This window comes from Pelecanus crispus, chromosome 23 (assembly GCF_030463565.1).
Source record: "Pelecanus crispus isolate bPelCri1 chromosome 23, bPelCri1.pri, whole genome shotgun sequence".
NCBI classification, from domain to species: domain Eukaryota; kingdom Metazoa; phylum Chordata; class Aves; order Pelecaniformes; family Pelecanidae; genus Pelecanus; species Pelecanus crispus.
The window spans coordinates 2,996,071-3,009,425 of NC_134665.1; the positions used below are offsets into that span (position 1 = coordinate 2,996,071).

Consider the following 13,355-nt stretch of genomic DNA (forward strand, 5'->3'; position numbering starts at 1 on the left):
GGTGGCACCCTTCCTCGCTCTGGCTGGCACCCATGGGGTGTGGGGGTGCCTGTCCCTTCCCCTGTCCAGGGAATGACCTGCAGAGGTTGCGGGTGACCTGACCCTGATCCTGGCCCTGACATGTGGGGTTTGGGGGTGCCCTGCCCCTGTCCTGGCCCTGACTCATGGGGCTTTGGGGTGCCCTGGCCTGGTACTGTCCCTTTCGTGTGGGGTTTGGGGGTGCCCTTTCCCTGCTGCTGCTGAGACTCCCTGGAATTTAGGGTGCACTGCCCCTTTCTAGGCCATGACCTGCAGGATCTGTGGTGGCCCTTGCCCTGTCTTGGCATAGAACTGCAGTGTCTGGGGGTGTCTGCCCGCCCCTGCTCTGGTCCTGACAGGCAGAGTCTGGGGGTGCCCAGCCCCTGTATTGGCTGTGATCCACAGGGTTTGGGGTGCCCTGTCCCTGTCTGGTCCATGACTCATGGGGTGCCCAGACTGTCTCCTGGTCCTGACCCATGGGGTTTTGGGGTGTCCTGCCACTGACCTGGCCCAGACCTGTAGGGTAGGGAGTGCCTTGCCCCTTTCATTTCCCTGACTCATGACGTTTGGGGGTACCCTGCCCCTGTTTCGACCCTGACCTGCAAGTTTTTGGAGTGCTGTGCCTCTGTCCTGGCCCCGACACGTTGGGTTTTGGGAAGGCCGTGCCCCTGTGCTGACCATGACCCAGGGGATTTGAGGGTGCCTTGTCCCTGCCCTTGCCTTGATCAGCAATGTTTGGGGGTGCCCATCCCATGGCCTGGCCAAAACGGTCAGGGCTTGGGGGTGACCTTTGCTTGTCCTGCCCTCATGCACTGGATTTTGGGTACCCTGCCCCTGTCCTGTACCGTCCCCCTGACTCATGGTCTTTGGGGGTGCCCTGCCCTTTCACTGCCCTGACCCACAGAGTTTGGGGGTGCCCTGTCCCTGTCCTGGACCTGACCCATGAGGTTTTGGGGTTGACCCATGGATTTTTGGGTTTCCCTGTCTCTGTCCTGGCCCTGATCCACAGTCTTTTGGGAGTGCCCGGGCTCTGTATTGGCTGTGATCCATGGGGTCTGGGGCCCCTGACCTGGCCACGACCCACAGGGATGCCAAGCTGCCTTGTCCCTGTCATGGCCCTGGCCTGCGAGGTTTGAGGTTCTCTACCCCTGTCTTGGCCGCTACAAGTGCGGTTTGGGGGTACTCTGCCCCTATACTGGCCCTGATCTGAGGTATTTTGGGGATCCCTGCCCCTGAACCTTGAGCTGTGGGGTTTTCTGGCCCCCTCTCTTTCCAGGACCAGCTTGGCTTGGGGGTGCCCTGCTCCCGTTCTGGACCTGATCCGCTGGGTTTGGTGTGCCCTGTGCCCGTCTGGGCCATTACCCGTGGCGTTTTGTGGTTCTTGGCCCTTGTTCTGACCCTGGGTGCCTTCTCACGGCCATCACCCGTAGGTTCGTGGTGCCCTGTGTCTGTTGTAGCTGAGACTCATGGGGTTTGGAGGTGCCTTGCCCCTGTCCCGGCCCTGACCTGTGCAGTTTGGGGGTGTCCTGCCCCAGTCCTGGCACCGACTCACGGGTTTTGGTGTTCTCTACTCCTGTCGTGGCTGTGACCCACAGAGTTTTGGGCTTTCCCTGCACCAGTCCTGGTCCTGATCCATGGGGTTTGGGGTGCCCTGTCCCTGTCTGCTCCACGACCTGCAGGGTTTGTGGATCTGCTGCCCCTGTCCCGGGCCTGACCCGCAGGGTTTGGGGGTACCCTGCCCCTTTCCTGGGTCCATAGCTTCCTATTTAGGCCCTGAACACACTCTTTGGAGTGTGGCAGGATGAAACCGCAATTTCTGTATGTCCAAACAAAAATATGTAAAAAAAAAAAATTTTATACACCATTTTTTTTAAAAAATTTTTTCCAAATTGACAATGAATTTTAAACCTCATTATTCACCTATTTTAGTACCAACCACCTGTTGTGCACCCCCCACCCCGCCCAACAGGATTTTTACCAACAGATCAAAGATTTGTGTCTCGTTTGGCATAATTTGGGCCAAAAAAAAAAGATGAAAAGCTGATGCTGGGGAGCCAGGAGTTGCACTTTTCTGGGACTGGCATGGGGCCTGCACCAAGGCTTTGCTGCTTGACTCTGAAATTTAAGTATGATCTTTTAAGCGCTCACTGCCCACCACTAAACATTAATTTTACTATTTTTGCATAGCAAAACACAGCGATTTTAGGTTGGAGCCGACCCCAGTTGTCAGAGCAGGGCTGCATATTGCTGCCCCATCCTGGCGGGACCCAGGCGATAGCAGTTTTGGGGGATCGCACCCCAAAACGTGGCTTGGGGCCATGTTTTTGCCCCGTCCCAGTGAAATAAATATGGGAAAATATTTGGCAGAAACATTTTTCCTTGGAGATGCTCCTTTTCTCCTTGTCTCTGCCTTCCCCTAGGGCTTGCTAAAACCCATCCCTCTGTGCCCCAAATTCTTTTGAGGCCTCTGTCCGCTCTGGGTGTCCCCTTTGGGTACCCCCCAGCCCTTTTGGGTGCCGCCCGTGTGCCCCTTTGGATGCCCCTCCCATGTGCCTCCATGCCCCTTTGGGTAGCCCTCAGGCCCCTTTCGGTGTCCCCTGTCTCCCTCTTGGGTGTCCCCCAGCCTTCTTTGGCTATGCCCCCATCCATGTCCCTCCATGCCCCTCGGGGTGCTCCCTGGAGCCCCCCAGTCCCCTCCCAGTGCCTTTTGGGCCCTCCCGGAGCCTTTTCCCTCCCTGCCACCCCCCCAGGGACAGAGGCCCTGGGGTTCCTCACCACTCATCCCCATCGCCATGGGGACAGTGCCCCCATCCCCACCCCCATCCCCTGGGGTGTCCTCATCCTCCTTAAGGGCCCCTGGCCAGCGCTGGCCCCATGCCCCGGGCCTGATGGGCTTCCGCAGCTGCTACCGCAATGGAGGAGACGTGAGTGCCTCTGGGGGTCCCGGCACACCCCCCACCGCTGGCTCCCCCCTGAAGCCCCGCTGTTTCCCCCAGGGTGCCCTCGGTGGAAGCTTATGAAGCAGCCATGGTGCTGAGCGGGGTGGGGGACGCGCTTGGGTACCGGGGGGGGCCGCTGGGAGTATTGCACCTCGGGACCCCAGATCCACGCCGAGCTGGCTGAGCTGGGGGGGCTGGAGGCCATCACCCTTGAGCCCCCCGAGTGGCCTGTCAGTGATGACACCGTCCTCCACCTCGCGACTGCTGAGGGCCTGGCCACAGGTGGGGGGGGGGGCCGCAGGGGTCTCCATTGCACCCCACAGACGCAGGGGAGGGTCCCCAGGGGATGGCGTCCCCATTGTACCCCAGGGCCCACAGCGGAGTGTTCCAGGGGGGTGGGGTGTCCCTATTACACCCCTGGGCTGCATGCGGGTTCCCTGGGGCGGGGGTTGGAGGTCCCTGTTGTATGCCTTGGGCTGCATGGTGGGGGTCTGGGGTGGTGTTGGGGGTCCCCTTTGTGCCCCTGGGCTGTACGGGGGGGTCTCTGGGGAGGTTTTGGGGTCCCTGTTATAACTCTGAGCTGCCTGGGGGGGTTTCTGAGGGGGTTCAGGGGTCCCTGTTATACACCTGACCCAGGCTGGAGGGTCCCTGGGAGGGGCTTTTGGGGGTCCCCAGCCAGCCCTGTAGGGGGTTTGGGGGCATCCTGATTCCACCCCCCCTTTTAGGACCTCCAGGGAGGCTCCCTATTTCCCCCCCAAAAAAGAAATTGGGGGGGTGTCCCCATTTCCCCTCGGAGGGGGTGTGTGTCCTATTTTTCCCCACAGTTTGTGGGAATTTGTGTTCCCTTTCCTCCTATGCTGGGTGTTGGGGGAGAGCTCATTTCCCCCTCCCAATTTTGGGGGCCCAGAGGGGGTGGTTATCCCTTGCCCACCCGATTTGGGGTGCTCAGGAAGATTGCCCATTTCTCTTGACTTTTGGGGTGGTTTTGGATGCTGTCCCACTTCCCCTCCTGTTGGGGGTGTGCGTGGGGGATGTCACCCTTCCCCTCCAGTGTTGGCACCCATGGGTGGTGTCCCCTTTTCCCTTCAGAACTGAGGCATCCATGGGGGGGTGTCACCCTTTTGCTTTAGTTTTGGGGGCTCCATGGGCTGTGTCCCCTTTTCCCACCACTTTTGGGAGTCCATGGGGGGTGTCATCTTCCCTTTGAGTTTTGAGGGGTGCATGGGGCCTTTCCCTCCCCTCCAGTTTGGGTGACCCAAGGGGGATCTTCAGTACCCGCCCCCCCCAGGCCTGGAGGGGGAACCCCTCCTGCAGGAGCTGGCTCGCCACTACGTGGCTGCCATGGGTGACATGGAGGCCCCAAGCCGGGGCCCACCAGCATGCTGGGTGAGTGGGGTCCGAGGGTCTGGGGGGAGTCAGAGGGTGTCAGGGGGTCTCACGCCCCCGACCCCCCCAGGCACCTCACAGCTGCGGCCTGGGGAGCCCGAGGGCTATCGCATCCCCTTCAACCCCACCGGCACTGGCTGTGGGGCTGCCATGCGTAGCCTGGCCATCGGCCTCAGGTAGGGCCAGGGACACAGGAAAGGGGGGGGGGGGGATGGGGACATGGGGGGTCACACGGGGACGGGAGGGATGGAGGTATCAGAGCTGGGGGCACAGGGACAGGATGGGGATGGGGATATGGGAGTGTCAGAGCTGGAGGGATGGGGACAGGAGGGTGTCGGGGCTGGGGACACAGGGGTGTCAGAGCTGGAAGGGAGAGGGACACGGAGGGGACAGGGATGGGGACACAAGGCTGTCAGACCTGGGGGGGGTGGGGACATGGGGAGACAGGGACAAGGGGGGATGGGGAGGACATAGGGATGGGGACACGGGGGTGTCAGAGCTTGGGGGATAGGGACATGGGGGTGTCAGAGCTGGAGGGAAGGGGACATGGGGTGCTGGGGAATGGGGGTAACAGGGACATGGTGGGTGTAAAAGGTGGGGGAATGGGGGCACAGAGGAGAATGGGGACATGGCGGGTGTTGGAGCTGGAGAGGACAAGGACCGTGGATTGGGGATGTGCTGGTGCTGGTGCTGGTGCTGGTGCTGGTGCTGGGAGGCCGGGACCAGTGGGGATGGGGGGGGGCGGGGATGTCTGAGCTGGGGGAGTGGGGACAGGGAGCCCTAGGGACAGAGGACAGCAATAGGGAGGAGGGGACATAGGGGTCACAGGGCAGATGAGAGGGGGACATGGAGGTGGCAGGGCTGGGGCGATGGGGACAACAGGGATAAGGACGGTGGGGACAAGGGTGGCATGGTGGGGATAGGGACGAGGCTGGGGATAGGGGCACAGGGAGGGGGCAGGGGAGGACGGGGACAGGGCTGATGCCACTGCAGGTACCCGCATGCCTGGGAGCTGCTGATGCTGATCCAGGTGAGCATCGAGAGTGGACGCATGACCCACCAACCCCCCACTGGTGGGTGTCAGGCCTTGGGGGACAGGGGAGGAGGGGACACTGGGGCGCCCCTGAAACCCCTGTCCCCACAGGGTACCTCGGCGCTCTGGCAGTGGCCCGCTTTGGGGGCTCGGGGGGGTGGCCCAGAGCGCTGGGGGGGCCGAGCTGCTGCGGGTCCTGCCCCTTGCATGGGACTACGTGGAGGGTGCCGGGGTGGCCATGGGTGACAATGCTGCCGCCTGGCCCTTCTTCAGGGACACCTGGCACCGGTGAGGGGGTACTGGGAGGGTTCTGTGGGGTCACTGGGAGCACTGGGAGGGGTTGGTGAGGACACTGGGAGGGACTCAGCGGGTCACTGGTGTCACTGGTGCCCACAAAGTGCTCTCTGCTGGACAGCCACAGCCCAGTGCCCCCCAGTGTCACTGGTCACCCCGGTGACACCAATGACCCCAATGTCTCCAGTGTCCCTGCTGGCAGCCGGCAGATGCTGGGAGGACCTCTGTACCAGGGGGGTGCTGCATGGTGGGGACAGTGATTTGACGGGGACCATTGCTGCTGGGTGCTGGGGGCTGCGGGGGGGGCTGGCGTCTGTCCCCACCTGGGCTGCACTGCTGCCTTGAGCACCGTGGGCAGCTGCGCGATGCTGCCCACCGCCTCCATGCACTGGCCTGGGGGAGATGCTGAGCCCCCACTGTGTCACCTGCTGTCCCCCTCCCGGGAAAGCCCCTGTGGGTCCCCAGGGTGGAGCAGAGACCTTCATGGGGTCGGGGGTGGGGGGGAGGGGCTTGGGAGAGTGCCTGGGCGGGTCAGCTGTGGTCCTAGGGCAGGAGGGGGCAGGAGGGTCTCTGGGGGGGCTGCAGGGAACTTCACTGGGTCCTGGGGTGCTCAGGAAGGCCCCCAGGAGGCCCTGTGGGGAAGCATGGCCCTTCAAGGGGTGCTGGGAGGCTCAGGCAAGTGCCAGGGAGACCACCGTAGCCACATCCAGGTGGCCTTTTATCCTTCCACAGTTAGAGACCCCAGAAGCTCCCCAAGGAGCCTCAGTCACCCCCACGGTAAAAAAAGTGTCCTCCCAGGCCAAGCTGTGTCTAGGTTTGTGCCCTGTGCCCCTTGTCCTGTCCTTGCCACTGATGGGTCTCAAGGTTAACCAAGCCAAGGGTGATGGCCCCCCTCACTGATGGGCCCCCAGGGTTAACCACTCCAAGGGTAATGTGCCAAAGATGTGATGGGCTCCCAGGGTTAAGAACTCCGTGGGTGATTGCCCCCTGGGGTTGGTTGGGGTTGACAACCCAAAGGGTGATAGACCCAAGAGGTGATTGGAAAGCAAGTTGACCACCCCTTGGGTGATAGACCCCCATGGTGATGGGCCTCCAAGGTTAAAAGCCCTGTGTGTGCTGTGCCTCCTAGTAAACCACCCTAAGGGTGATGAGTACCCTGGCTGATGGCCCCAAGAGTTAACCACCCCAAGGCTGATGGGCCCAAGGGATGATGGGTCCCCAGGGTTAACCACTCCAAGGGTTATGGGCCGCTGGGGTCATGGCCACCTGGGTTTTGCCACCTTAAGGGTGATGAGGGCAAAGAGGTGATGGGAACCCGAGGGTTAAGTAACCCAACAGTGATGGGTCCATGCATTGATGGGCCCCCAAGGTTAATGACAACAAGGATGATGGACCCCCAGGGTTAACCACCCCAAAGATGGTGGTCACAGGGGTTAATAACCCAGAGGATAATGGGGCCTAGGGCTGATAAGTCCTCAGTGTTAATCAACCCATGGGTGATGGGCTGGTGAGATGACTGGCGCACCTGGTTAACCAACCTAAAAGTCATAGGCCGAAATGGTGTTGGGTCCCCAGGGTTAAGCACCCCAAGGGCGATATCCCCTGAGGTGAACCACACCAAGAGTGGTGGAACCCAGGGCAGTGGGGCCCCAGAGTTAACAACCTAAAAGGTGATTAGCCCAAGGGTTGGTGGGCCCCCATGGTTAAACACCTCAAGGGTAATGGGCCCAAGAGGTGATGGGAAACCAGGCTTCACCACCCCAGGTGCAATAAACCCCGAGGCTGATGGGCCACCAGGGTTAACCACCCTAAAAGTGGTGGGCCCAAGGGGTGATGAGCCCCCAAACGTTGAACCATCCTAAGGGTGATAGGTCCAAGAAGTGATGGTTACCCACGGTTAAGCCACCAAGGATAATGGGCCCAAGGGGTAATGGGCCACTAGTGTTAACCACCCCAAGAGTGACGAACATGAGCCAGCAGTGTGCCCAGGTGGCCAAGGTGGCCAACAGCATCCTGGCTTGTGTCAGGAACAGTGTGGCCAGCAGGAGCAGGGAAGTGATTGTCCCCCTGTACTCAGCATTGGGGCCTTCTTGGCCACCTGGGCACACTGCTGGCTCATGTTCAGCCGCTGTCGACCAACACCCCCAGATCCTTTTCGGCCAGGCAGCTTTCCAGCCACTCCTCCCCAAGCCTGCAGCGCTGCATGGGGTCGTTGTGCCCCAAGTGCAGGACCCGGCACTTGGCCTTGTTGAACCTCACACAGTTGGCCACGGCCCATCGATCCAGCCTGGCCAGGTCCCTCTGCAGGGCCATCCTACCCTCCAGCAGATCGACACTCCCGCCCAGCTTGGTGTCACCTGCAAACTTACTGAGGGTGCACTCGATCCCCTCATCCAGATCATCGATAAAGAGATTAACCAAGGCTGGCCCCAGAACAGAGCCCTGGGGAACACCGCTCGTGACCGCCCGCCAACCGGCCTCCACTCCGTTCATCACAACTCTCCAGACCACGCCCGCCCAAGCCGTGAGCCGCCAGCTTCCCAAGGAGAGCGCCGTGGGAAGAAAGCACGTGCCGGCCCGTTGCAGCATCGCCCGACCCCTGCGCGACCCAACACGCAAAAGGGCCTCTTGGTGCCGCCCCCTCGTCCAGGAGCAAACCTGGAAGCCCCCGGTTTCCGCGGCGGGGGGTGCGCCAGGCTGTAGGGCCAGCCCCCCGGCCGAGCCGCGCCGCACCAGCGGGCTTTGGCCGCTCCGGGGCCGCTGACGGGCCTTTGCCGGCCGAGCTGCGACGGCGCGGGAACGCCAGGAGCGCCCGGGGACGAGGGGCCTCCGGGGGCTTCGCGGTGCGGGAGGCGGGGGGGAACCCGGTGGCCACAGCGATCCGGGCGGGAGGGCGACCACGGCCCCGAACCCAGCGCCGGCGGGGACGCCCGCACCCCGACTGGGTCAGGGGCTCCAGTTTGTACTGGGAGGGGGCCCAGGCTGTACTGGGGAGGGGGTCAGGGTTTCCACTTTGTAGTGGGACAGGGCCCAGTCTGTACTGGGAAGGACATCAGGGGATCCAGTCTGTACTGGGAGGGGGCCCACTCTGTACTGGGAGGGAACTGGGGATCCAGTTTGTACTGGGAGGGGGGACCAGTCTCTACTGGGAGGGGATTGGGGGATCCAATCTGTACTGGGAGTGGGCCCAATCTGTCCTGGGAGGGGATCGGGGGATCCAGTTTGTACTGGGAGAGGGCCTATTCTCTACTGGGAAGGACGTCAGGGGATCCAGTTGGTACTGGGAGGGGGCCCAATTTGTACTGGGAGGCAGTCAGGGGACCAGGTGGTACTGGGAGGGGGCCCAGTCTGTACTGGGAGGGAATTGGGGACCCAGTTTGTACTGGGAGGGGATCGGGGCACACAGTTTGTACTGGGAGGGGGACAAATCTGCACTGGGAGGGGATGAGAGGATCAAGTTTGTACTGGGAGGGGGCCCAGTCTGTACTGGGGGAGAGTCAGGGGATCCAGTTTGTACTGGCACCGAGCCCAGGCTGTACTGGGAGGGTATCAGGGCACCGAGTTTGTAGTGGGAGGGGGTCCCAGTCTGTACTGGGAGGGTATCAGAGGATCCAGTCTGTACTGGGAAGTATCCCAGTCTGTACTGGGAGGGGATCAGGGATCCAGGTTGTACTGGGATTTTTCCCAGTCCGTACTGGTGGGTGATGTCACACGGTCCCCGGCACTGCCCCCCCCAAGGAGGAGGCCGGGACGTCCCCAAATTTCTTTAATGTGGGTGCAGCCACTGCGCCGCGGGGGAGGGGACGGGGACACCCCCCCCGCCTTGGGGACCCCCTCGGGGGTGACACCCAGTGGGGACACCCTGGGGGGGGGGGGGGTCACCCCCCGGGGATGGGGACACCCTGGGACCCCCCTGGGGACACACGTGGGGGGGGCTTGGGGACACCAGGGACCCAGGGGGACCCACAGGGAACCCAGGGTGGCCCCATAGGGACCCCAGGACCCCCCAAGGTGCCCCACAGGGACCCCAGGACATCCCTGGGTGCCCCATAGAGCCCCAAAGGTGCCCCAGGTTGCCCCATAGGGACCCCAGGGCCCCCCAAGGTGCCCCATAGAGCCCCAAAGGTGCCCTCAGGGTGCCCCACAGGTCCCAGGGTGCCCCATAGAGACCCCAAGGTGCCCCAGGTTGCCCCATAGAGGCCCCAGGACATCCCAGGGTGCCCCATAGAGCCCTAAAGGTGCCCCCAGGGTGCCCCATAGGTCCCAGGGTGCCCCATAGAGACCCCTAGGTGCCCCATAGGGACCCCAGGACCCCCCAAGGTGCCCCATAGAGCCCCCAAGGTGCCCCATAGGGACCCCAGGACCCCCCAAGGCGCCCCATAGAGCCCCCAAGGTGCCCCATAGGGACCCCAGGACCCCCCCAAGGCGCCCCATGGAGCCCTCAAGGTGCCCCATAGGGACCCCAGGACCCCCCAAGATGCCCCATAGAGCCCCCAAGGTGCCCCATAGGGACCCCAGGACCCCCCAAGGTGCCCCATAGGGACCCCAGGACACCCTAAGGCGCCCCATAGAGCCCCCAAGGTGCCCCATAGAGCCCCCAAGGTGCCCCATAGTGGCCCCAGGACCCCCCCCCAAGGTGCCCCATAGAGCCCCCAAGGTGCCCCATAGGGACCCCAGGACCCCCCAAGGTGCCCCATAGGGACCCCAGGACACCCTAAGGCGCCCCATAGAGCCCCCAAGGTGCCCCATAGAGCCCCCAAGGTGCCCCATAGTGGCCCCAGGACCCCCCCCAAGGTGCCCCATAGGGACCCCAGGACCCCCCCCCAAGGTGCCCCATAGAGCCCCCAAGGTGCCCCATAGCGACCCCAGGACCCCCCCCAAGGTGCCCCATAGAGCCCCCAAGGTGCCCCATAGGGACCCCAGGACCCCCCCAGGTGCCCCATAGGGACCCCAGGACATCCCAGGGTGTCCCATAGAGCCCCCAAGGTGCCCCATAGAGCCCCCCAGGACCCCCCAAAGTGCCCCACAGAGCCCCCAGTCTCTCCCCCACCCTTCCCCCCCGCCCCCCAGCTCTGCAGGGTGCCGTTGGGTGGGGGGGGCTCAGGGGGGCTGGCGGGGGGGAGGCGGGCTGGGGGGGCGGAAGAGGCGCCAGGCCCCCCGGCAGATGAGGGCGAACCAGTAGAGCTGGGGGGCCAGGAGGGCGGCGGCGGCGGCGTTGTAGGCGGCGGGGAGGGCGCCCGGCACCCGCAGCAGGGGCAGCCCCCGCTGGCGCCCGTAGGCCCAGTAGAGGTAGGGGAAGAGGAGGACGCGGCAGAGGAGGAAGGTCACCAGCAAGGCCACCCCGTTGAGCTTGTGGAGGGCGGTGTGTTGGCGCTTGTACTGCAAGGGGAGAGGGGAGACGTGGGGTGAGGTTGGGGGGCGGGAGTCCCACGCGTCTGGTAGCTGGGGGGGGAGGTGGGGCTGAGGGACCCACGGCCACTTGAGATGGTCTCCTGGGGATGCACGGATTGGGGAGGCATGGCCACGCGACAGCGTGGGGGGTCCAGGGCTTGAGGGGCCCGTGGTGGCCCCACATCTACCCAGGGGTTGAGGGATCCATGGCCACCCCACATCCACCCAGGGGTTGAGGGACCCATGCTGGCCCCACATCTACCCAGGGGCTGAAGGACCCACGGACACCCAAGACGTTCTCCTGGGGACCCAGGGGTTGAGGGATCCATGAGCACCCCATGTCTGTATGGGGACCCCAAGGTCTTGGGGACCCTGGCCACCCAAGATGTCCTCCTAGAGACCCAGGGGTTGGTGGCCCGTGGGGTTGGGGACCCCGGGCCACCCCCCTGCCCTTGGGGGGACCCAGGCGTCCGGGCTCACCAGGATGAGGACTTTGCCGAGGCAGACGAAGGGGGTGCTGAGCTCGGCCATCAGGAGACACCCCAAGAAGAAGTCGCCCTTCCCCTGGCGCCACAGCTGGGGGGGACACAGGGGACAATGTGGGGGGCAGAAGGGGATGTCACATGAGGACACAGAGGTCACACAAGGACCCAGGTGATTGGAGGATGAGGGAACGGGGGTGCCCAACTGGGGCTGTCCCCATCTCCCTGTCCCCGAGGTGTCTCCAAGGGGATCCCAGCCCCGTTCCCACTCCCTGTGGTCATGGGGAAGCCAACAAGCACCATGGCAGTGTGGTGGACCTCCATAACCACATCCAGCCCAAGGTGATGTCCTTCCACCCCACATCCCCAAGCCGACCCCATGTCCCCAGCCCTTTCCCTTGTCCCTGATGTGTCCCCAACCCCCCGCCATGTCCCCATCCCCACTCACGGTGGCCACGGGGAAGCAGACGAGCACCATGGCAGCGTGGTGGACCTCCATAACCACGTCCATCCATCCCACATCCCCGAGCCAACCCCATGTCCCCAACCCTTTCCCTTGTCCCCGACGTGTTCCCAAGTGTCCCCATGTCCCCATCCCCACTCACGGTGGCCACGGGGAAGCAGACGAGCACCATGGCGGCATGGTGGAGCACCATCAGGAGGTCCTTGCGCAGGTAGGCGCCGGCGGCCGCCCGCAGGCTGGGGGGAGGTGCCACCTCGTGCCCCTTCACCCGTCCCCGGTGCCAGTGACACAGGAACATGGCGTAGACGTCGTAGATGAAGTAGGGGACAGCGAATTGGGGGTACGCCCCCGCCAGCCAGTGCCTGGGAAGGGGTGGGGGGGTGACATCAGGGGACCCGGGCGTCTGGGGACACCCACCTCACTCCCCTCCCGCCAGCCCCGAGGGGACCCAGGCGCCCGGGTTAATCCCGGCTGAGCCCCCGCAGCGGCTCCCGCCTAATCCCACCCCTCCCCCGCCTAATCCTGTCCCTCCCCTGCCTAATCCCGCACCTCCCCTGCCTAATCCCGCCCCTCCCCTGCCTAATCCCGCCCCTCCCCCCACCAAGGGACCCAGGCATTGTCCAACGTGCGTGGCATGGGGGGGGGGACGGACCTGGGGGGCACCCGTGGGTGCTGGGGGCTGAGGGGTCAACCCATGGGTGCTGGGGGCTGCCATGGGTCAGGGTCATTTGTCACCCATGGGTGCTGTGGGGCTGGGAGAGTCAATCACCCATTGGGTGCTGTGGGGCTGAGGGGACACCCATGGGTGCTGGGGGCTGCCATGGGTCAGGGCCACCCCCCATGGGTGCTGGGGGGTGCCATAGGAGTGCCCTGTGGGTGCTGGGTCACCCGTGGGCGCCGTGGGGCTGCCATGGAGCTGAGGGGCCACTCCTGGGTGCCGTGGGTCAATGTCACCCACGGGTGCTGTGGGCCAGTGTCACCTGGGGGTGCTGGGGGGATTGTCACCCATGGGTGCTTGGGGGGTGCTGGGGCCACCCATGGGTGCTGGGGGACTCACTGGTCATCGATGACGTGGTGGCAGGAGGAGGAAATGATGTACCCGGCCGTGGAGGCCATCACTGCCTGCACTGAGGACACCAGCCTGGGGACACGGGGGGACATGGGGGGGACACGGGGGGGACACGGGGGGGACATGAGGGGCCAGCAGCCCCCACCACACTGTCCCCCTGTCCCCACCACAAAGTCCCCATGGTGTCCCCACCCCACGCCGCCTCCGTCCCCATCCCTGCACCGTCCTTGTCCCCAAGCCGTCCTTGTCCCTGTCCTCCTGCTGTCACTGTCCCCGTCCA

At 64.0% G+C, this 13,355-nt stretch overlaps 1 protein-coding gene and 1 pseudogene across 1 annotated transcript; one reads left to right on the top strand and one right to left on the bottom strand.

Annotated features, from left to right (window-relative positions):
• Nucleotides 1-2,931: 2,931 nt before the first annotated feature.
• On the top strand, nt 2,932-6,079 carry LOC142595847 (ADP-ribosylhydrolase ARH1-like; annotated as a pseudogene).
• Nucleotides 6,080-10,770: 4,691 nt separating this feature from the next.
• On the bottom strand, nt 10,771-13,137 carry TLCD3B (TLC domain containing 3B). Its single transcript, XM_075724711.1, has 4 exons — nt 13,064-13,137; nt 12,149-12,368; nt 11,542-11,637; nt 10,771-11,049 (listed from the first exon to the last, which is right to left on the bottom strand). Exons 1-4 carry the CDS (start codon nt 13,120-13,122, stop codon nt 10,771-10,773), a joined length of 654 nt encoding a protein of 217 aa, XP_075580826.1. The 5' UTR covers nt 13,123-13,137.
• Between the last annotated feature and the right edge of the window lie 218 nt (nt 13,138-13,355).